This window comes from Solanum verrucosum, unplaced genomic scaffold, assembly GCF_900185275.1.
Source record: "Solanum verrucosum unplaced genomic scaffold, falcon-dt-bn FXZP01000088.1, whole genome shotgun sequence".
Classification (NCBI taxonomy): Eukaryota; Viridiplantae; Streptophyta; class Magnoliopsida; order Solanales; family Solanaceae; genus Solanum; species Solanum verrucosum.
The window spans coordinates 984859-1008670 of NW_026020077.1; the positions used below are offsets into that span (position 1 = coordinate 984859).

At 32.2% G+C, this 23812-nt stretch overlaps 3 protein-coding genes across 4 annotated transcripts; 1 reads left to right on the forward strand and 2 right to left on the reverse strand.

Moving 5' to 3' along the window:
- Positions 1 to 4338: 4338 nt before the first annotated feature.
- Positions 4339 to 8738, reverse strand: LOC125824168 (elongator complex protein 3). The gene is made up of 8 exons (XM_049503529.1): positions 8222 to 8738; positions 7748 to 7817; positions 7477 to 7649; positions 6755 to 6929; positions 5869 to 6035; positions 5457 to 5676; positions 5268 to 5372; positions 4339 to 4770 (listed from the first exon to the last, which is right to left on the reverse strand). The coding sequence occupies exons 1-8, from the start codon at positions 8692 to 8694 to the stop codon at positions 4459 to 4461; spliced, it is 1695 nt and encodes a 564-aa protein (XP_049359486.1). The 5' UTR covers positions 8695 to 8738; the 3' UTR covers positions 4339 to 4458.
- A 774-nt stretch (positions 8739 to 9512) lies between these two features.
- LOC125824190 (HVA22-like protein k) lies at positions 9513 to 14925 on the reverse strand. 2 transcript variants are annotated; one of them, XM_049503552.1, is made up of 8 exons: positions 14729 to 14925; positions 13661 to 13719; positions 13318 to 13415; positions 11592 to 11643; positions 11394 to 11457; positions 10494 to 10589; positions 10095 to 10167; positions 9513 to 9871 (listed from the first exon to the last, which is right to left on the reverse strand). In XM_049503552.1, the coding sequence occupies exons 1-8, from the start codon at positions 14768 to 14770 to the stop codon at positions 9771 to 9773; spliced, it is 585 nt and encodes a 194-aa protein (XP_049359509.1). In that variant the 5' UTR covers positions 14771 to 14925; the 3' UTR covers positions 9513 to 9770. The 2 variants fall into 2 exon arrangements, with proteins under 2 accessions (XP_049359509.1, XP_049359510.1); XM_049503553.1 differs by having other exon boundaries at positions 13318 to 13425.
- A 2222-nt stretch (positions 14926 to 17147) lies between these two features.
- On the forward strand, positions 17148 to 21379 carry LOC125824191 (30S ribosomal protein S21, chloroplastic-like). Its single transcript, XM_049503554.1, has 2 exons — positions 17148 to 17669; positions 21074 to 21379. The coding sequence occupies exons 1-2, from the start codon at positions 17242 to 17244 to the stop codon at positions 21192 to 21194; spliced, it is 549 nt and encodes a 182-aa protein (XP_049359511.1). The 5' UTR covers positions 17148 to 17241; the 3' UTR covers positions 21195 to 21379.
- The last annotated feature ends 2433 nt before the right edge of the window (positions 21380 to 23812 follow it).

Below are 23812 nucleotides of genomic sequence, written 5' to 3' on the forward strand. Positions count from 1 at the left end.
CACTTTATAAAGTGTAAGAAATAGTTCCATTTTATAAAGTGTAGAAAATAATTCCGTTATATATTAAAATATACACGTTATGAGACTAACAGAAAACGTTTAGAATATTGGATAAAGTGGAATTTTTTCTTCCACTAAGCCTATTTTAGTTACTTCCTAAAGTAGTGGCTTATTTTGGTCACTTTTATGTTTTTGTGGCTTATTTAGGTTCCCAGTAAGGACCCGTTTGGCCATAGATTGAAAAATTAAAATCAAATCAAATTGAATTTTAATTTAGATTGGTTTTTTAATTTTTTTTTTGGTTTGATTTTGAATTAATAATTTACTTTATTTATTTTTTTGGTTTGGTTTCGGATTTAAAAAAAATAAAAACCGAAAAAATAAAAAAAACAAATTATATTTATGTTGTTATATATAGAAATAAAGAGAGAGGGGTGTTTTGTTGTCTTTCATTATGATTTAGTTTATATTTTATGTTTGAACATCTAATATATTCTTAAGTATTGTATTTTATGTTTTACTTGTGATTTATATTAGAAGGTATATTTAAGAGATTTATATATATATATATATATATATATATATATATATATATATATTCAAATTGCATATATAATTTTGGGTATGTTTCTAATTATCGCATAACCAAATCGAGAAAAAACAAATCAAAAATAGAAAAACTAAGCCGAACCAAATTTATTTTGGTTGGGTTATACTTCTTCAAAACCAAAAAATTCAAACCGAAAAATTGAATGCACACCTATAGACAACCCCATTTAGTAACTTGAAGACTCCCTCATACTCTATATTTTTTTAATTTAATATAAATATCTTTCTTACTAAAATGATACAAATGCAAATTTGTTATAAATCGACTTCGTGAATGTTCATTCAATACACAACTTTTTGAAGAAGCGTGTGTAGTCAAGCAAGTAGCTTTGCAAACAAATTTCTACAAGCTGCTTACAAGCAACTTTGTGAGCACGCATGTTTCTACAAGCAGCTTACAAGTACCTTTGCAAGCAGCTTGTAAGTAGCTTTGCAAGTTGCTTCAGTTGAAAAAGAGGAAGATTATTTTTGCATTACTAAATAAGAAAACATCTGATTCTCTTTGCCTAAATAGACATTGCTTATTTTAAATTATATTTAAATTAACCTAAATTCAATCTAAGCGATTACGATATTTTGTAGCGTTGACTGAAGAGTTTGATGGAGCTATGCTAACAAACTAACCTATAAAAATTCAAACTTTAAATTTCATATTTTAAGCTAGAACTTGAAATAATAGGTTAATTTTTTAATAAATAAATACACTTTTAAAATAATATTCACATACTTATTTAAATTTTGAGACAAAATCTATTAACAATCTGAACCCAAATTTCAATTATTACGCATTTGGGACATGTTTGATTGAAGATTAAAAAGAATGAACTTAGAAAATGGAAATATATCTGAAAGTTAAAATTGTTTTAAATCCCAAAAAATTGTTTTTTGAACTCTAAATTTTATATTTTAAATTTCAAGTTAAAATAATGTATCAATTCAATAAACAAACAGTTCTTTAAAAATAATTTTCAAATTTTAAAACCAAAATCTATTCCAAAAATGGCCTTAGTCACTCAATATCATAATTCATAGCGCTCTCTTTTGTTGCTAATCACTGAGCATTTACGAATTCATCCTAATAAATACTGCTTTTATATGATTTTTCTATTCTGAGTATTCGATATTAATATTGAGATTTTAATTATTTTGAATTAGTCTAACTAATGCTTTTACATGTCATTGCTCTTACTTTCCTAATTATTAATTACATATAACTATTTTTTAACGGCATTAAAAATGTAACAGGTTTTATATGGTCATTCAAGAGGCTAATTTTTTTTTAATTTATATTATGTGTAATATAACTATAAATACTTGCTAAGAAAAGGCAATTGAGGATAACTTTAATACCTTTTTAAATAATACATAAAATGAAAAAAATATAGTCAAATAATATAACTTATCATTCTACCTACAATAAAAGATTTAGATGAGATTAGAGTAATTGCAAGTAGAGCTGTCAATATGGGCTAGCCCACCCCATCCGGGCTAATCCATACATGCTGTGACATTTTACGGGCCAGACCAGGCTAGCCCATTTTTAGTGTGGGCCAGAAAACGGTCGACCCAACCCACAAGTACGTGGGCTACAAGCTTGCCGGGCCAACCCACTTTTTTAAAAGTTATATATTGTTTTATAATTATTAAATTAAATTATAAATTATAGTTTAAAAATATTATCATAAATATCGATAAAACAATATTACATGGTGTTAATGTTACTACTTGTTAATCAAATCCACAAATAAAATTATCTTTAAAATATTTATTAAGTTTTTTTCAAGTAAAAGTATAAATATCTAAATAGAAATATTAACCTAACTATTTTGCAATGATCACAATAAAACACAAAAAATATGACAATATTCCAACCATAAAAATGTAAAAAATAAACTCCTTAAAAAATCATGAAACTTATGGCGTATCTAACACTTCATGAAACCTATGGCGTATCTAACACTTCATGATCATCTTCATCAAGCATATCTGAATCAACTTGTGGAAATGTTGTCTTAACATCTTCATTTTCATATGCAATTTATATGCGGTTTCAATTAGTTAAATATTAAAAAATAACTAAATTGAGAATTATAATATTTAAATGTACACAAAAATATATTACCAGTTTGAGAAAAACCATGTAACCAGTTTCGAGTAGCAACAAGTGTTTGGACATTTTTATGGTGGATGCAACTTCTATACTTAGTGATTTCCTAAAAAACTTTAAATAGATTTTGAGTTTGGATCTCTTTAATTTTAAATTTTAATATTATATTATATTTTTTAATTAATTCGTATTAGCCCACGGGCCGACCCTACCTATATTTCTCAAGCCCCACAAATCAGCAGGCTTATTCAGGCCGGGCTAAAAAGCCCTTTTTTTAAATGGGCTCCAAAATTTTTAGCCCAGCCCTATTAAATCCCGAGTTAGGCTAGGCCGGCCCAACAGGCCTAACTCATATTGACGGCTCTAATTGCAAGGCATATATAATTCTTGGTCAATTATATATATGGACCACAAAAGAATCTAAGTTAAAAGCAATGAAAATATTCTTAGATATCATATCAACAAAATCTAATGATGGTAACTTACAATTTATCATATAACGCACAAAATGCATATTATATTTACTTTGAATACTTCATCTTTTACCTTATATATTTACATTATTCATCAGATATTAAAAGAATTATCTAACTTTCTTTAATCAAGTTTAAAGTTAAGAATGAGAACAAGGAAAAGAAATATACTTACAAATTTCTTTAAAATATCATATATCTCATATATATATATATATATATATATAAAAGAGAACCTTAGGCCCGTCTACGTGGCGCCACCACAAACCAAAATTCTTTTTTAATTTATTTATTTCCAAAACTAGCCTTCCCCTTTCATGAAAAAAGTTGTGACTTTTATGAATAGTTGCGACTTTACAAAAAGTTGTCACTTTTATGAAAGGTTGTGACCTTTCCAAAGGGTTGCAACTTTTTCAAATAGTTGTAACCTTTTCGATAAGGCACAATAAACATTTGTTCACAGTACTCTTTGTTGTCTATAAATAGAGAGATTTTCTCTCATTTTAATTTTAAATAAATGAAAGTGACCCTTCTTCTTCACATTCTTCACAATTAAATATTTGTATACTTTGCCCCTGTTGAGTGACTCACTGACACCATTACTTATGTTACAGATCTTGATATGTATTTTTACAGTCATTAATTTATGCTTATATTATTAAGGATAAATGATAAGATGTAATAATTTTCATTTTCCTTTACATTATTAATGTTTGTTACTAGGTAATCTTGTATGTAAGATAATATAATATTTTAGTTTTAATGACCGATAGATTTTAAGTATTATTTTATAAATTTCATGATATTAAATTTTCGAGCGAAGCGCAGGTAATTTTACTAGTTAAAGATAATAATTAACCTTTTAAAGTTGAAGTGAGACACGTGGCTTGATCAATTGTTCCTAATTTCAGAATATGTTAAATTATATTATTCAACTCAATTTATTCGTTTGTCTTTAATGGATATTTGAACTAATTCAATAATTAAATGTATTTTGTTTCCTTTTAGAATCACTTCTTATTTTAGTTTTTACATATATGAAAGTTTAAATACAACATTAAGTGTTTAAATTATTAAGACCGAAAGCAAAATAGAATTCCATTTTAGAGCTTATAAATTTCCAAATGAAGCATATAATAAAATGGGCTCTCTCTCTTTGATACTTGTCTTTACCAGCATCGGAATATGCATACCATTTAAAATACAATCTACCGTGATACAAAATTAGTCGCAAGGTGTAAGATCTTGCAGCAAAATAACAACATAGTTCTACACAAGACTTTTTACCATGTAAGGACCTTCAAGCTCATAGCCTAGCTTTCTGTAGTAATGTCGGGTCCCTACACCCGAGATAACAGCGATTTTGGTCGACCTATGCTCCCTCCGAGCAATCTGCTCAGCCTCCTCCATCAGCAGAGTACCATAACCCTGGTGCTGCAGCTTATCTGTGTCTCGACCATGAACAGGAACTGCAGTCCCATACACATGAAGCTCACGAACAATTGAACACTTTCCTGTGAGTTCTGGGCAAGTCACATTCCGTCCACACTTCCGCAGCCGTAGCAATCCAACAAGAATATCCTGCATTATAACAAAAAGAAAGGTCCCTTCTTATATTAAAAATGTTAACAGTCATACAATGACTGGCAAAGATGTGAGACAACAAGTTTTTCAGCAATTACATCAACTCTTCATAGTGGAAGTAAAGAATACTTTGCAATAGTTTACCAGCACTTATAAAAAGAGATCTAGAAGACTTGTTTACTATCTACAATCTTATCAAATGACCATTTTCTTCGTTTTTAAATTGCAGGACACGACTCCGAAAAAATTTCCTTAGAATGTAATAAGAAAAAGAAGAAAAAGGCTTGCTTACATCACTGTGTAGAAGTTATGTGCTGATCCCACCGCAGAAGTAAAACAAATCTAGAACAAGTAACCTTTTTTTATTGTTCAAGAATCTAGAACCAGTTACCCTTTTTGGCAGCAAAATATAATGAGTTCAATCTATTAGCTTGGCGCTAGATCAAGGAAGGAGTTGTAAATCGGCAAAGGGAAACACAGCTGAATTGACATACCTGGCGTGTATCTTCGTATGAAAGGAAAGTCTCCCATCCTTCATTTGCAGTATAATCACGGCGAACAAGCTCAACCTCTTCAGGCCTTATCTTGTTGTGAATGTCCTAATATGTTATTTCCATCAAAAGTTTGAGTTCTGTGACCACACTGTAAGAGAAGCAAGGAAGTAGATACAAAAATTATATTACCTGGATCCCAGCTTCGCGTGTTCGGACATCTCGGCATTTCAAGCCAAGATCATCCATTCGAGCTAAAGCCAATTCTCGGAGATTCCCTTTCTCAACTCCAGAAGTCACTAGAGGCATAGGGATATCACGTTGGACCCTGTAAACTCGGGTCCAAGGTGGCACCATAGAAAGAATCCTTGCTACAATGTCTACAAGCTGCTCTGGTGGATAATTTCTATACCTGCACGTGTTAACACTTGTAATGACTAATGACCTCATTGAAATAATATTTCAAGTTTGAATCCAACTATATGGCTACTGCTATTGCCAACTAGGTTGTTGGATGAAATCAATCTTATTGCCTGATTTAATAATGATTTCAGTGATGGAAAAACAACATGTGCGACAACAAAATCCAGAAAGTAGACTATACCTTCCAGTTTTCCACAGTTCATAAAGCCCCGTGCCACGAATAACAAGTGTAGGATAAATTTTAAGTCCATCAGTCCTAAATGAAGGACTTTCAAAGAATTCCTTGAAACTCTCCAAGTCTCTTTCAACGCCAACGTTTGGAAGGTCAGGCATCATATGAGCAACCACCTACAAAAAATTAACAAAGGTATGCATGAAAATTTTACCAGTACAACGGTGTACGCAGCCTTACTCCTGTGGCCTATTGGGAGCTTTTTAATCATAGCGGTAGCTTTCGGAAATTACTTAGCAGTCATGGTCATGATCACAGGAAGAGGGAAGAAACAAGGGAGAAGATCTACCTTGTGAAGGTAGAGAAGTTGTTTTTGATAGACCCTCGGCTCAAGTAAAGCATATCAAAATCAAGTATTGAAAAGAAAAATAATAATGAAGACACCATACTAAAAATAAATGAGAAGAGAACAATAGAAACAACAAATGATACGGTAATTGAAGCAAAAGAAACAACACATAACGATAAAATTATATTCCTCAAGTCCAAAATGACAAGTGGGACTACACTGGGTATTTTTTTTTGCCTCTGGGTATGTTGTGAAGTCCAAAAAGATAATAGAAGGGAATTGAATGTCAGAATGTGAGAATCACGCCAACAGCTTCAAGACAAAGCTTCATTTCAAATCCTTCCAAATGAGCTAAGATACGTCCAAATAGATAATATCACGACTAAGGATGTAAATTTGATTTTCCATTTAAATTTCTTCTTCAATGCTCATCTTCCGTGTCGCTTGGGGAGGGTGAAGGCTATTAGAGGTAGAAGGGTTTTGTAACCTGGAACCAAAAGTAGAGATTGAACCCAAACCACCAACAAAAAGAAATTAGAAAAGTACCTTGAAGCCAGCATCTTTTGCCAAACAAAAGCAATCAGCCACAGCTGCAACAGTGTGGCCTCTATTGGTGTCACGAGCAACATCCTCATATGTACTCTGGACTCCAATTTCTAGCCGCGTACAACCGTAAGAAAGCATTTGTCTCAAATGAGGTCCAAGGCAGTAGTCTGGCCTCCTATTGGCAAAATACAAACTTTTGAGTACACACAAAAGATAAAAATAAATGCTTAAATTATTCAGAGGTAGTAGCTCAACCAAACGTCTAGCCTCCAAAGAAATTGACTATGGCACCTTGTCTGCTTCTTGTTTTAGTTTGAATTATTTTCCATCTCGTTATTAGTATTCTTATAATCGAATATGATAGAAGAAGAATCAAAATAATAACAATCAAAGGTCGCAGAATAATAATATAACTAAAAAACCAAAGATGGCAGTGATAACCATGAGGATGAGGAAGATGAGAACTCAAAATATGTTTTCTTCCTTACTGGGAGATGCACTATCATGCATTAAACACTAAGTCTGAACTCAGTTCCCACATGAAAAAAGTAAGACAAAAGAGAGGAGAACAAAATTGATAAAAAGAGGATATCTCAGTTACAGAGGACCAAAATATAAGCTAAAAGGTTTCTCAAGGTACTTTTCCCTGTGGATTTTTTTTTCTTGTTAGTGTTTTTCACTGTGATTTTTAAACCGCTCTCATGTAGCCAATAGTTACTCACGTTTCAATTGTCATCCCAATGCACTTTGTCGCCCCATGTTCGGAGTACGCAACAGCCTCTTCAACATTGGCAGAAGTATGTCCGGATAAAGCATCATGAAGATTCCGTGTGAAGTAATCACGGTATTCAGCAGGCAATGACATGAATGTACCTCCCATCAAGATAAATTCAACCTGCAATAAGACATTCGTAACTGTGAGGAAAGCAGCCAATTTCAGAACAATTTTCCAAAATCAGAAAAGAATAAGTAGTACTTCCAAAGGGGAAAAACCTTGTCAACACTGTGACCCAATCTCTTAAGTTGATCAATCCGGCTTCGAGCTTGTACATAAGGGTTGTATCTGGAAAAATGAACCACATAAGTACAAATCCTGATCTTGTCTTTCCAAAGATTACTTTTTTGAGTAAGTGAGTATAACAACTTTTTAATTAGCCACATATAAGGAATGCCACATTTTTTTCCAACAAGAAAAAAGTATATGGAAGGTTTAACAAATCTCGGATGCAAAGACACATCAACCAGCATTAAATCCTTATCTTATGTATGATACTTTCCGGTGATAACAGCAAAACTTCTCCAATTAAAAAAATGGAACATATAGATGAGCTTCTCACTTATCAGTAAACTATATAGATGAAATTTTGAAATCCTAAGGCATAATTCAGGATAACTACTTCCATTCGATTGCAAATTGACGGAAGGAGAATATCAAACTGCAAATACACCTATGTATGTGATGCTCACCTAGCTCGAATAGCTCGCATACTAGTAGGCTCATATCCAGTGTATGACTGTGTACTGTACTCAAAATCAGAATCAGGGCCACCAGGGCAATAGACACAAATGTTTCCGGTGGTAGCTATATGAGGACAACGATGAGGCTTGGACATTACAGCTACGACAGCTATTCCAGAGGCTGTACGGACAGGCTTGGCTCGGAGTTTGGGAAGCAGTGTTTCACGTTCTGAGTCAGGCAAAGCAGCGATCATCTCTACCAACTTAGGAGCCCGAGAGAGCCCGTATTTGCGGCACGCTGCTGACTTTAGCGCATTTAGGTCTACATCCTTGCCTTTCCGTGAGAGTTCCACCATGTTGTTGACGATCTCCGTTATAGCACGAACTCTAGCTTCTTCATTTGTCAGGCCGAGGGACACAACTCCGCCCCTTCCCGGCCGCGGGAGCTTTCGGGTCTCCGCTACCGCTACCGCCGCCGCCATGAGTGATAGCAGATTGAGAAGAATGACCTGAAACCGCCGAAGTCGGTTGCTTTTAGTATATTTGCTGCTTGCCGATGGACCCCGCAATGGGAAAAGTGGAGGGGTTTAATGTAATTATTTACAAACTGGTCGTCTAATTATTGAAAAGATACAATTAAGTCCCCAGGTAAGTCAAGAGTTTTAATTTGTACCACTGATTGATTGTATTATTGTCAATCCAACTTCTAAATAGTCCTTGTTTCGTATAAGTTGAAATACTCATTAGTCATTAGGATTTACTCAATTCTCATTAGCAAATTCAATGTAAAATCATCTTCAAAGGAAAAAAGAATTGCATGGTAATATTTTATATATATCATTCATATAATACTTAAATTGTGTTACCAACCATCAATATGATATCTTGTTGATGTGATCTAAATAAACAAAACTTTTGATGGGACTAATGGGGAGCAATGAGATTTCAAAGTGTAAATATTTTGATGAAAACAATACTAGGTGATTTGTTTATTAGAGTTACTCAATCCTCATGTAGATTACTATGCTTTATTATACGTAGATAGCTCCAACACCACTTCTCATAAAATCTGACTAAATTCGAATAGCGCACTGCAAGGTCCATTTAGAGGTGACACTCCCAGCAAGATTTTCTCCATCCAATGAACTAAAACTTGCAATAATTAAATTCAAATTCCACGTTTATGCTTCAAATATTGTGTCTGAATAAGTAGGATAGTCAGAACAACTTCACTCCCAGTAAATAAGTACTATTTCACAATGCATACAAGGCAATAACCGCACAAAGTCTGCTAAAATGGTTAAAAACAATGTGAAATCTTATAATGCCCTACGAGATTGAAGGAAATCAGCACTTTCTGTTGATATATTTACAGGAAAACGGAGAAGGAAACTCTCAAACCACAACAAAATTGACTCCTTAGAAAATTATGTACACACTGATCACTCTTACCTATTTTTGCATCAAAGATGCAGTGAGAAAATGAACGAAAGCTAAACTAAGTTGATATGAAGTACAACAGAGAGACGGTACTTATTAGCTGATTTTGAAGAGGGCATCACGATTCATCTTCAGACTCTGAAGTCTCTACTTGCTCCGCTGGCCCTTCAATTGTACCAACAACTCGTCCTTGCGCAGGTTGTTGAAGAATATTTCCAACTAAATATAAAAAAGGAAATTTACTTGGTTAAACCTATCCCTTTTTGATGTACATGCTACATATTCCAAACTAAAATATGAAACTACTTTTCTTCTTTAATGATAAATGGATAAATACTGATGATGTTCACCATGAAATAGCAGTTGAAAGCCAACATAAGATGAAGGAAGATTTTTCCTGTCAAAATATATACGATGGAAATCATTTATATAAAAGGATTACCTGATAGTAAAGTTTTGCCAAGAAACACCTTTGCAAACTGGATTTCTGCCTGGTGAGTACTAATAAATTTACCCTGCAAATTTTATTTCTATAAGAAATCTGATTAACGATTCAAAAATCCATAAGAAGCTGCGCATATACATGTTAGAGACAAACTATTGAACAAGAATCCTTAAGCAGTCCTATGAGATTACATGCATGATAGCAGTTTCTTGACTTCTTCCAGAATTGCACTGAAATTTCTGAAAATCTTTGGAAGAAGGCTAAACGTCAAGCAACAACAATGCATCCTAATAAAGTGAACTAGATGACACATTACATATTCTTCAATTAAATGGCAAGTTGCATCTACACATTTGATATGCAAATTTACAACATACGTGAACAAATAACTTTTACCAATTCTCCATGAAATAACTCCAAAATATGATCCAGTCTTGCTTGATGTCTCATGAGGAAAGGGCGCAGATGGTTCGTGTACAATTGCTTTGCACCCTGTGTAACACCAATAGAAGTGCATGACTTTACAAAAATCCATTTTTGGTGAAAAAACTAAGTATAAACTTCAAGCTAAAGCTACATCCTCAACTCTAATTAAGTTCAGCTGAATTCAACTCAAAAGCAGCTAGATCTTTTTTTCTTTCCAAGAGGTTTGGCCGGATACACTCGCAAGTATGTTGAGATTAAGGCATCTTAATGCTAAGTTTAATTGATTAAAAAAAGTTACAAAGGGACCAGTGATGATTATCCTAATTATTAAATATAGTTTACTATCCTCACCATTCTCTATTTTCCACTGTCTGCCAGATTCACTAGCTTCCCCTCACCCACCCATCCTCTCTAAGACTCCCACCTTCCTTGTCTCTTGCTTGAAACCTAAGTTCCACGATCTCTTTCTCTTATTCGAAACCTAAGCTTCGCCTACTTACCTTCTGTCTCTCTCTATCTCCTTTCCATCTCTGTATATCTCTTCATGACTTCATCTATCTTCTCCTCCCAAACATGTTATTCTTCAATCTTTCCTCAGTTTTCTCTTCAATAGCAGAACCAACAAGACTTTCATATGGAAAGGATATCCAGTTATAATTTGTTAGCTCATAAAGTCACAGTCTTCCGAACGATAAAGGTATTGCTTTTTCCCAAGCACTTATCTTTTGGAATGGGGAAGGGTATATTCGGGATACATAAACCATGAAAGTGAATTGTGTTTTACACCAATCCTCCCCAAAAGCAGGATACGCGAAATGGAAAGGAAAGAGAAAGATAAAGTTCAAGAAACAAAATATCCGTTGAACTCACCTCAGCAGATGGAAGTTGAAGCCAGACAAGAAATGCGAGCTTCACATGATAGTATAGTGGGAACCTATGAAATAAGACAAAGTTCTTCCATGTTACAAGAGCAAGGCTAGTAAAAATTGGTATTCCCAAACTTATAACCCCATGTAACCACATCAGAGTGGCTATAAGCAAATTAGAAAACGAAAATGGAAGCAGTACCAGCAGAGAAATTTATCCGTGAATGCTTCAACAATACTGAAAGATCCATATGCTGCAAGCAGAGAGGGAGTGAGAGAGAGTAACTTAAGAGATATATGGGCAAGAAAATTGCAATCACATAAATCTAAAACTAGTTACTGTGACTCATTCAATCCACCGTGATTAGGCATTGAATAGGTTAGGAATAAGTCATCAGGAAAGTAAAAGTATTCAGGGGGAGTGGGAGTTTCCTTCTATTTATTTATTTTTTTGTTTGGTGGGGTGGGGGGAACAGTGACACCTATTCAAAAAATTATCATAAAACATGAAGTTAGTATCATCATAGAATTAATAACCAGAAGGGGAAGAAAAAGACAAACACCAATCCGTACCGATTGCTCACTTTCTGCTGGGATCATATATCAAATCAGGTGATGTCTATGTTGCCAAGGGCGAATTTATAGGCAAAAATATGGGGTACATGGACCCGTGGTCTTTCTGTAAACCTAGATATTTAATGTATATATTTTCCAAAATTGGTATAATATTATGTTCTGGCAGTGGCACCCATGCTAACAAGAAGACTAATGGTGTACTTGGTTGAATGTTGAGTTATTTACCTTGAGATCTAGGAATCAATTCCCACTTCATATATTTTTTCTGAACTAGGGATCAATTCCCACTTGGCCACTTCATACATTTTTTCTTTCTCCATGTTCTAGAAATCTTAGATTTGCCACTGTATGTTGCTTGGACCCTTCGAAATCTTTGTCGCACCCGTGTTGATCCGACACAATTTGGGTGTGGGATCCACACTAGATCTGGTCAACTTACCTTGGGTGCTTTGACTACATCTATGACCAAGAAGTATAAATTGGAAGGTATTTGGTTTGATTTTAGAGTGTATCTCATATTATATGTAACACTTTGCTATTACACGAGATATCTTGTGATTAAAAGTAGGTGTTTATGAGAATTAAATTTACTAGTTTTAGTTCAATGTCACTAATTAATCAAATTATGAATATATATATATATATTCTTCTATATATTAAATACTCCCTCCGTTTCACAAAGAATGACCTCCTTTCCTTTTTAGTCAGTTTCAAAAAAATGACCTCTTTCCTTTTTTGGTAACATTTTACTTTTTGCTTTCCACGTGGCATGTTTAAGACCACAAGATTAAGGGCAATTTTGTACATTTGACATAACTTTAATTTAGGACCACAAGATTCAAAAGTCTTCTTTAATTTCTTAAACTTCGTGTCAAGTCAAACCAGACCGATCTTTTTGAAACGGAGGGAGTATACATTTATTGGTCGTATCTACACTTGGATCCATACATCAAAATCCTAAAATTTATGTGATGAGGAATCTGACCTCTAGATCTGCACCCATATTGGATAACCACACCCAAGTCCAAGATGTAGCAAGTAATTGAGATATTACAAGTATAGCAGTGTCATTCTTACAAAAAATGAGATGATTTAAAGGAGGATCTAACTTAAATTCTTGTTGTATTTTCTTGTTCAGTAGACTCGACAACATCCTTTTGCTTTTCAAATGATCTCTTAGATTATTTCCCGGCAATAGTTTCACATGGTATTAGGGAAACAGAAGGACATATAATATAACTTAACAGAGATATTTTGTGGTGAGGACATTAATCAGTATCTTGTGGAGAAAAATGCAATTTCAAGATTTGCAAAGCAAAAGAAATTTGTAAAGTTTTGGAAAGCATCATCACCTGCCCAGTACAGAAGCCATTTATGTTGCTCGTTTCGATTCCCCGTCTCAATTGCTTTAAAGGTAGAATAAACAGGCAAAACAATCCCTACAGAACAGCTGCAAATACCTTTAAAGTTCAATTATAATCTTCAATTTTCCAACTAATAGAAGCGACTAAATAAGTAGAGTTCAGAATGTCTATTAGAAACAAAACTTCTTCAGGTTCGTGAAATGGCACTGAAACTTTTGCATCCTCATCCCAAAAAACAGTGTAGGATGCCTTCTTAAACATAAAAGTGACAATGGCAAAAATCAACTGGGGTCATCAAAAAGAAAATCTCCAGACTCGAATAAGAGCTCACCATGCAGTGCGGACAATAGCATTAGTATTAAGCGGGCTAAGAAGCAATTTTAACCCCATCTGCATCAAAAGAAAGTGATGTGAGACCAGAAAAGAAGAAAGAACCTATACCTTCTAAATGCAGACATAAATGAAAGTTATAAGCACAAGGATGACCAGTAATAGAAAAGAAGTTTTAGTGAAGCTTGAAAAGTAAAATTGTAAGATGAACCTCAAGGGTTGCGGAACAAGAGTGGTTGGCCACTGACCAGTTCAAACACTCTAAGACTGGGGAAGTAGTATATGATACTTACAAATTTTACCAACTTGTCAATTAACCATAATTGGCAAGAAGATCTAAAAGATCACTGTCTGTTTCGACATTTCCTCAGAACACTACAGCATGACAAAAATGATGATATTCTATATATGCTTCTAACAATCTAATCAATTCATTCATTATTTTATACTAAAGTACTGACACATATAGGGTCATTTAACATGACGACCAATTTGTTGAGATAATTTTATCTAGTCTAATCCCACCTTTGACAGACCAATCTGGAAAACCCTCACTGTTTCGTCCAATGAAGGTGGTGATCCTCTGAAAAAGAACAAAGGTAAAAAATGATACTCTAATATAAGAAATTCTTCTGTTGTGTTTTTTGTCTTTTTATTGAATTTTACATATAAGTTTGAAGTCGAAAGTGCACATCGTCTGAATTTTACACTGCCTAGTTGCTTCTGGAATCTGGTGTACGCTTCCTAGTCCCTCTAGGATACAACAGCTGATGCTTAAAGGAATGAACATATCATCATCTTACTTATTAGAAGAAAAAAAGAGTTGTTCGTGACTGGGTGAAAACACAGGCGATAATTATCTTTCTATAATCCGCTAAATTGAAACAAAAACATAGCCTAAAACCTTAATTGCTAATGATCCTACAAAAAAACTCAGTTAAATTAGAAACACCCTAATTTACATATGAAATTAAGCATGGACCATAACTGGCGGCAAACCGGATTGTCAGTTAACGAAATCGCTGTCAGATCAGTGTAAACATTGGGGAGATAATGAGAGAAAGGATACCTCGCTGGAGAGATTTGATGCAAACATAGCCATTCCTGCCATTCCCGGAGAGAGGAGTTTTTTTCAGTTCCGGCGATCGTCGGAAAGTTGAGTATAAATACGGCAATCTATTGACTTTTTTTGTGAATTACATATCCACCTCTTCAATTTGTAAAAATTCACTCCGGTCCTTTTTCTTAGTAATTTGTTGATCTAACCACCTATTACTTTGGAGAAATTGACAAATAATCACTTTTTGGGCCACTAATCCATTTTTAGCCATGATCTTAAGATTATTAATGTTTTAGCTATTTTAAAATATTTTTGATGTGCTTTAAGTTTCATAGCTATTATAAAAGTTGAAATTTGAAAACTTAATTCAATTTTAATGAAATGGTAATCATACAAGTAAGTGTGTGAAGGGTTACTAGCTTTGCTATAAAAAACATAAAATGATATCATAACCGTACAAATATTTACAAATAATTGTGCAAATGATTACTAATTTGTTATACTTGGACATAACATAAATGATAACTATGTAAAGGGATAAAATAATCAAACAAAATAATTGTTAATATTGTCCTATTAAAGCACAATATATTTTATAGTCGCATAAATGTCCAAAGATAGTTATAGAGGATTACTAAATGTCACAATTGAACATAATTTAAAAAAAAATTAAAACTATCTAAAAGCTAAAGAAGAAAAGAGTGTACTTTACTAAGAAATACTTAGTGATGTTTAGTTAATATGATATTATTTATACGCTAGTGTTTTTTAATTGTTTCTTTTAAAATTTTATGTTATTATATACGATATATTTAAACCTCGTTTTAATTTTAATGCGGGAATGTTGAAACTTCTTGAGATTGCTAGAGATCACACGCTCCCTATGCTTTTGATAGGTTTTTCTTACTTTCCTTAGGAATGCACATTAGACATTCTTATTCAGTTTTTCCTTTTATGTAATCACTATCTACCGTTTAAAAGCTTCATAGATAATATTAAATTTAAGTTATGTATTTATATTATACGTGTATTATATAATGATATAATAAAATAAAAATGCAAAAATGTTTATTTAACTTGAACTTTAGATCCGAAATTATATTTAATAAAAGGATTGCATAAAAGTCAAACATATTATCTTTCACGACTTGATTAGAAATAAAATCATGACATATTTTATTATATTATATAATGATATAATAAAATAAAATGTAAAAATGTTTATTTAACTTGAATTTTAGATCCAAAATTATATTTAATGAAAATATTGCATAAAAGTCAGACATATTATCTGCACGACTTGATTAGAAATAAAATCATGACATATATATTCTATCATAATTTCACTTATAATATATATTTAAAACTTTATTTATTTTTATCTATTTCAGTTCTAATACTATTTCAAACTCTACAAAAAAATTATGAATTTTGAATCTTCATAAATTTAAACTCCATAAATTAATTCTGAAACTCCAAAAAATATAACTAATTAAATTTGATTTTGATAAAAATTCGATCAAATTATTCATGTATACCCTTATTTTAGGAAAGTTGATTGTATAAACTATTCATAATTTAAATTATTCATGTATACCCTTATTTAAGGGAAATTGATTTTTATAGACTGTTTATAATTTAATATTCACGTATACCAAGAACTATACTACGTACGTACTTTTCGGTGCATATGATTTTTGTTATATACTCTTTTCTTGTTCAATAATAGTTGTCCACTATTGATTTTATACATTTTAAAAAAAATTATAGATAGAAATTAGAATGATAATTTATGGAAAAATTATATGAAATAACAAACTATTAATTCAAATTAAATATTATAGCCATAATTTATTTTATTTGTAATTCGCAACAAACATTTTATTTTTTTGCTATTTGATTTGGTATACAATTAGCCATTTTATACATTTCGGTATAAAATGCGTTTGTGTTTGTATAAAACGAGAAGAAAGTGTATATACAAATACAAATAAATATATTTTCGTTATATATACTTATAATTATACAAATACAGATCTTATTATACAAATTACAATGTATAAATTAATTTATACAAAACTGAACAATTTGTATAAAATTAGATGTATGTAGCGAATTATATAAATCAAAAGCTCCATGACAAACATAAAATTTGTTATGGAGCGCAATTATATTAACTATAGCTATAACATACAAATATGGTTTTTATATTTGCTATATGTGAAATTTGCTCTAATTTTATTATATGAATATAATAAATATAATATTTTAAAAATTCTAATAAGAAAATAACTATAATTAATGATAAGAATAAATTTAAAATTAAATATAAAATTATTCATTAATGTAATAAAGTAAACAAATATTATTGGATATGCCAAATAGTACACTGAACCACGGTCGTCGAAGAATATCTGTATATCAAAATTCAAAACTAAACTAATTAGTTGCCCTAATCGAATGGACTAGCAATGTAAAACCCCAAAGCTCATTCTTCTTAAACCCCCGAAGGTTCTACATCAATGGCCCTTTTTCTGTCATCATCCTTCTTCAACCCTCCGCTTTCTTCTACCAACAACCAAAACACTGCAAATTCCCGTCCAAAAACTGCACAATTCAGTACCGTTAGTGCCGTACCTTTATGTGTTCCATCTATTTCGTCTACATCGTCACCTGTAACTCCAATTCTGAAACTCGACAAATACAGCTCTGATTACTCTCACCTGTTTCCTTCACTTTCATTTTCCAATATTCTCTTCTTTAAATCAGCATATAATGTTCAGGTTATAGCTGGGGAACACGAGCCGGAAGAGAAGCTCATCGGCCGCTTCCGCAGGGAGGTTTTCAGAGCTGGAGTTATCCAAGAGAGTAAACGCCGAAGATTTTTTGAATCTACTCAGGAAAAGAAGAAAAGGAAGTCTCGTGATGCTGCCAGACGAAACCGCAAAAGGTTTGTATCGATTTTTCCTTTCTCATTTATCGTTGTATTCCTCGATTTTGCTCATTTTAGAAAGAATGATACGTAAATTGGTACAGCTTTTGCCTTTTGTGGCATAAGAACAATGACATTATTGGGTGCGCTGAGCTTGTATTTTGTATAGGACGAGGAAAAGTGAGCTGACTCAGTTCCACTTATCTTTCCCGTATATTATTAGTGTTGATTTAGTTTCAGAAAGAAACATAGTTCAACCAGTTAAAGATTTCATGAAGTAACTACACCGAGAAGGAAAAAGAAGCCGTTAGGAGAATAGATAGATAAAATGTACGCATTCCACCATAAGTACCATGTTATTAGTATGGTTCTATTCCCGATTAGTGTATTGCTTGAAAGTTTGAAGTTGCGTGATTCATGTAATTTCTTCATGGAGGAGTTCAATGTATAACATCAAAATTATAAAGCATCTTCATTGGTGCAAAAGTTATTTCGAGGTTAGAATAAAGAAGAATGGGATAGTGTAGCTGAGCCCCTTAAAATTTGTCCAGACTCCAGATGAGGCTTTCCCTTTTAAACTAAGTTTTGTGGCAAATCTTATGCTTTCACATTATCATATCATCATAAGAGGCACTTCCATTGTTGGTTGTCATAGAGCAAAAACAAAAAACTGAGCTAGCGTTTGGCCATAGATTTTCAAATATTTTTGGCAAATATTATTTGGGTGAAATTTCACCATGTGTTTGACCATAGTATTTGTGAAACATATTTCCTTTTTTTAAGAAATATGATTTATACCCATAAGCTTTTAAAACTAACCATAAATTTGTATTACATAGTAAAATAAAAATGTCACCTAGAGTAAATATTCGCATTGTTAAAAGAGACTAGTACAAATCATGATAATGAAAATACAACTAATATGAATTTGAAAAAGAAGAAGAAAACAGAAGGAAATAAATATCGCAATCACTGAAGCACCTCTGCCTTTTCTTCCAGAAGAGTTCAAACTATTCTTTAATATAATCTTCCCACATTCTATGAACAATCTCTTCTCGATGAGCTTGCATTTGCAAATCAGATGATCGAGAAGATGAAGCGATGTTACCCTGAGCCGATTATTCGTTATTTTCATCAACAACCATATCATCACTTTCATATTCACTGAATATTCCATCACTGTTTTGGTGTTCACGTAAAAATTCATTGAGTTCAAACTTTCATCATCAAACTTATCTTGATTTTCAATTTTTCTCAAAAAACTCATTCCTAACTTCTATCAATCGTGGACCATTGATGGCATAGCCTTTAAATCCAGACTTCCTCGCATCATCATGCAGGACACTTATAAGGATTGATGTTTCTTCATCGGTCCATTTATCAGCAGCTAAACCACGTGATTTATTTATTTTTTTGCGTTTCTACAATACAACATCAACATGACAACACATCATATGCATAACTTAATTTTTTTTTAGAGTGCACAGAATCTAAAAGCATATCTTTAACTAAAAATGAAAGACGTACGTTGCACCAGTCGAATGATAAAATAAAACACAAGGAGAAAAGATTCTTATCATTCATAACTCTTAAAACCTAGACAAGAGAACAAATTCATACAGATCAATTCAAGCAAGATCAATCTAAAGAAAATTCATACATATATGCTCTTTATAATAGAAAAATTTATTAATTGAGTTAGTTGGCAGATGGAGAGTTAATTGAGTTGGTTGGTGTTAATAAATAGAGTGTTTTTGTAAAAGATAAAAGTTTGGTGTTAAATTTAAATTTTTAAAACTTTCCAAATAATGAGATTTGGCTTTGGGTTATTTGCCAAAAAATTTTGCCAAATAATGAGAAAGTGTATGGACAAACAATATTTGCCAAATTTTTCCCCAAGTTTTACTTGGGAAATCTATGGCCAAACGGGCCCTGAATTGGTTAATATAAGTCATTTCTTTTTTGTATGTCTAAGTCTAAGTAGAACAAAAAAATCTATGGCCAAACGGGCCCTGAATTGGTTAATATAAGTCATTTCTTTTTTGTATGTCTAAGTCTAAGTAGAACAAAAGGAAGTCCATTGTTTGTAGACTGCTTACCAAATATATAGCAGGTATATTTGCTAGAGATCCTGCACGAGTTCTGATCAATGAAGCTTGTGAGAATAGATGGTGCTTACATGGAAAATAGTCTTTTATGTATAAATATTCATGGATTTAGACCAGACTGAGCCAAAGTGAGAATTTCTCAAGTCCCTCAACTTTGATCCAGTAAAACTCGACCATTGACAAATTTTCTCATTGAACGAGAAGTACAAAAATATGTCAAATTGGTAAAATCAATTTGTGAAATCTTTGTTGTTTCCCCCTCCTTGATCTATCTTATATAGGTACGATGTTTGAACCAGTAGAGAACTCCATGTCCAATCAATTGATATCTCATAAAGCAGGATGGGAGAAGCATGATATTTTTTTCATCATTAAGAACAAAGGAACATATTGATGTAGCCAGCATGTAGAGTAGACTTCTAAAGGAAGGTCTTTTCAGTTAATATTGAAAATGTGATTAGCATTTTTGAACACTTCTATTCCTGCATGCGATGTTGCTCGGACTCTATGGGTGTGCAAAACATCTCCTACCCTCCAATTTAGCTTTCTTTTTGTTGGTTGAAATTATTATATACAATAGTTACTTCTTTCGTCATATTCAGTGGAAATAAATTCGAAGATGTTGGAACTGTTGTTGCAAAAGTAGCAGAGGCAGACACTAGTGGTAGTGTGGTACCTTTCACCTGGAAACAGACTGCATGGACAAAACTTTAAACATGGGGTATTGGAGGGAATTAGAATGATGAAGAAGGGAACCTAATATTTTTGATCTATATATAAGTTATAACTGAACTTGCATTTGTGGTTGCACATTGACCTTGGTGCATAATTATATCTAGTCTTATTTGATTTCCCTCCTCTTTACTATCAACTGCTGGATCGCAAGGTTTTCTGGTTCTTGGGTAGGTTTAGGTTTGTGACTGTGTTGACTTCCTTCCTATCCAAAATATACTGGTTTATTTATCCTATCCTAAAGTGATATGGATGTTTTTGCTGAATTTGCGGTCAACAAAAGATGGGTTGCCTTTTGTCATATTAATCTTGGGAAGTAATAGATGGAGTGTGAGAGTATGCTGCCCATCTGAGGGTGGCCAGGAGTGTTATATTAAATGAACCTCTTGGGAATAGCAACCTATATTTTAATTCAGTCAGATGACAGATCTTGACCACTTGAGTTATTGTGCTTGTCCTTGCTAACTTTTGCCTTCATTTTTGATAGTTTATTTTAAGTGTTAGGTCTTAATGAATCGCATGGATACCGGACTAACAATTGTGTTAATGATGGCTAACCAAGCTCTTCCTTTGTATCTGCAGAAGGCCTCAGCCAAAAGCTCTACTAGGGGATACACAGGAAACTTTGAAGGATGAGGGTTATAAATCTGATGAAGATAAGTGGGACCTCATCGACGTAGAATCACCCTATACAAGACCTTAACCAGCCATGTGAAAACCAAATGGTCTAAGAACAAGGTTTCATATATCAGTTTTTCCTCAAGTACAACGAGCTGCTGCATATTCTCGCTTATTTTGCTAACCTGGCTATATCTGCAATTTGATGTTTTGTGTGAGTCAACACGAGTATATTGTCGTAGAAAACACTAGTTTTGGCATAAGGGTTTCTCCAAGTTCATACTTATTAAAGATCAATGGAAGGTTGCTGTACATCTGATTTTAGATTTTGGTGCTGATTTTGCAATATGTGGTGATGGTTCCTAAGAGGATTTTGTTGTTCAATTTCTGCCACTCATTTGTTGCTGCAACTAATCTTGGGATTGAGACTGCCTATCCATGTGGGCCTTTCACCCCTTTTCCACCCTATTGAGTTAACCTGTAAATCTGAAACAAGAAAATGACCTCTTATTCTTATATAAATTATAATAATTTTCTCTACAAGAAAGTAACTACAAGGTTGTATATGCTTGATTACCACAAGTTATTATCATTTCAATAAGAGGAAAATTTAAAATAGACAAATACATATGTATAACTTTAGAAGAAAAGTAATTAGACAATTCACTTATTTGTGTTTGATATGTAAAACCTTGAGGTAGGAGTTAGGGGGCTACTTATTTGTGTTTGATATGTAAATGAGATAGGAGTTAGGGGCTACGGAGGTGGAGGTGAAGATGAAGTGTGTAATATTGAAGGGTGAAAGGATGCAATCAATATAGAATTTCACCCACTAAGAAAGTCATTTTACTCATTACCAAGTGACTTATTTTATTAGAATAAACGTTTTTTTAAAAAAAAAATTAATTGATCCAACATGATAGAGTTATTACATGCCTCACACATATGACGTTAAATATATAAAACTTCTTTTTAACTCACAATTTAAGAGCCTGTTTGGATGGGCTTTTAAGCTGGTCAAACTGGCTTAAAAGTCAGTTTTTGACTTATTAGAGTGTTTGACAATTATCAAAGTGACTTATTTTAAGTCAAAAATGACTTATTTTAAGCCAAAAGCTAAAAGCTAGAGGAGGGAGCTTTTTTTTTTTTTAACTTAAAAGTCCTTTTATGTTGACCAAGTATATTACCTTTTTGCCCTTAATTCTTTTATACAATTTCCAAATTGCCCATATTGAATTATTATTATTATTATTACTATTACTATTACTATTACTATTACTATTACTATTATTATTATTATTATTATTATTATTATTATTTCTGAAATATGAATTTATATTCCTCTTATAAGGTGGTAAAGAAGTATGTGAATGATAGAAAAATATTATTACTTATGGATGTAAAACATAAATTAATTTTGTTTTAATTTTTTTTTAAGTATAAAAACCTTAAATTAATCAACTTTTTATCATGTTAACAGCTTAAAGGGTATTTCAGACATTTTGATAAAAAAAAATGTTTACCAACACTTATTTGCCAAACACATCAACAACTTTTTTTTCAACTGCAGCATTTTTATCCAAACACATAACTACTTATTTTAAAAATAAGTTCCAGCACTTTAAAAAATTACTTTTTTTAAGTCAATCCAAACGGGCTTTTAGTGGGACCAATTTCTTATACATTTAAGTCTACAAATTTTAGGTCTACCAAATTGTGTATGATTTTTTCCTCACAATGCCCAATCCTATAAGATAGATGATAGATCCTTTACTATTCTTTCTTTATATATATTTTATTATGTGTGAGGGCATTCTGGTCAATCTGTCTAAAATGAAAAGTCTCTTATTGGATGAGAGGGAATCTTTACTTTGCATATTGATGATTAATTTTGTTTTCCGTCACTATTTTACCCCTATTTCTCAACAATACTCTCTTTGGAAAGAAAAAAAATGAAATTAAATGCTTAATTTAGGTATTTATGTTGGTGAAAAATAATAAATATTTCGTGAAATATGTAAAAATTGTGTTGAATATAACGTTAGCGAAAGAAATATTTGTTATATTATACTCTCTCTATTTCATATTAATTGAATTTGTGAGGCAACACATATTTATTAATAATAATATTTAAGGACATAATTTAAATTATATTTTTCACAATTGTCCTTTGTGAAATTATCAATATAACCTTATAACTAGTGCAATTTATCTCTTAAAAAATATCAAACTTCACTAAAGGAAACATAAGTATGAAAAAAGTTTCAAATGTCAATCTTAAACTTTGAACAATTTTATTATGTTAGAATAATAAAAAAAAACCCAAAAATTCATCTCAGTTAATATAAAATAGAGAATAAATTAGTACTTTCTATAATCAAGTCATATTTTAATTGAAGGTATCCTTTACTTCTGACTCAAGGTATCTCTTTGGTGATGAAAGGACAAGCACAATCAATTGTTTTTGCACCAAATTGTAACAATATCATGTGTTTGGATATACTTTTAATAGTTGTAAAAGCTACGTCCTTCGTTTCAATTTTTTATTTGATTTTAACTTGACTAGAGTTTTAAAAAAATAAGGACTTTTTATTTTATAATTTTAAATTAAAGATATGTAAAATTTATCAAATATTTTTTTTTAATTTTGTGATTTTAAATATATTGCGTAGAAAATTGAAAGTAAAGAGTTGTTCAAAAAAT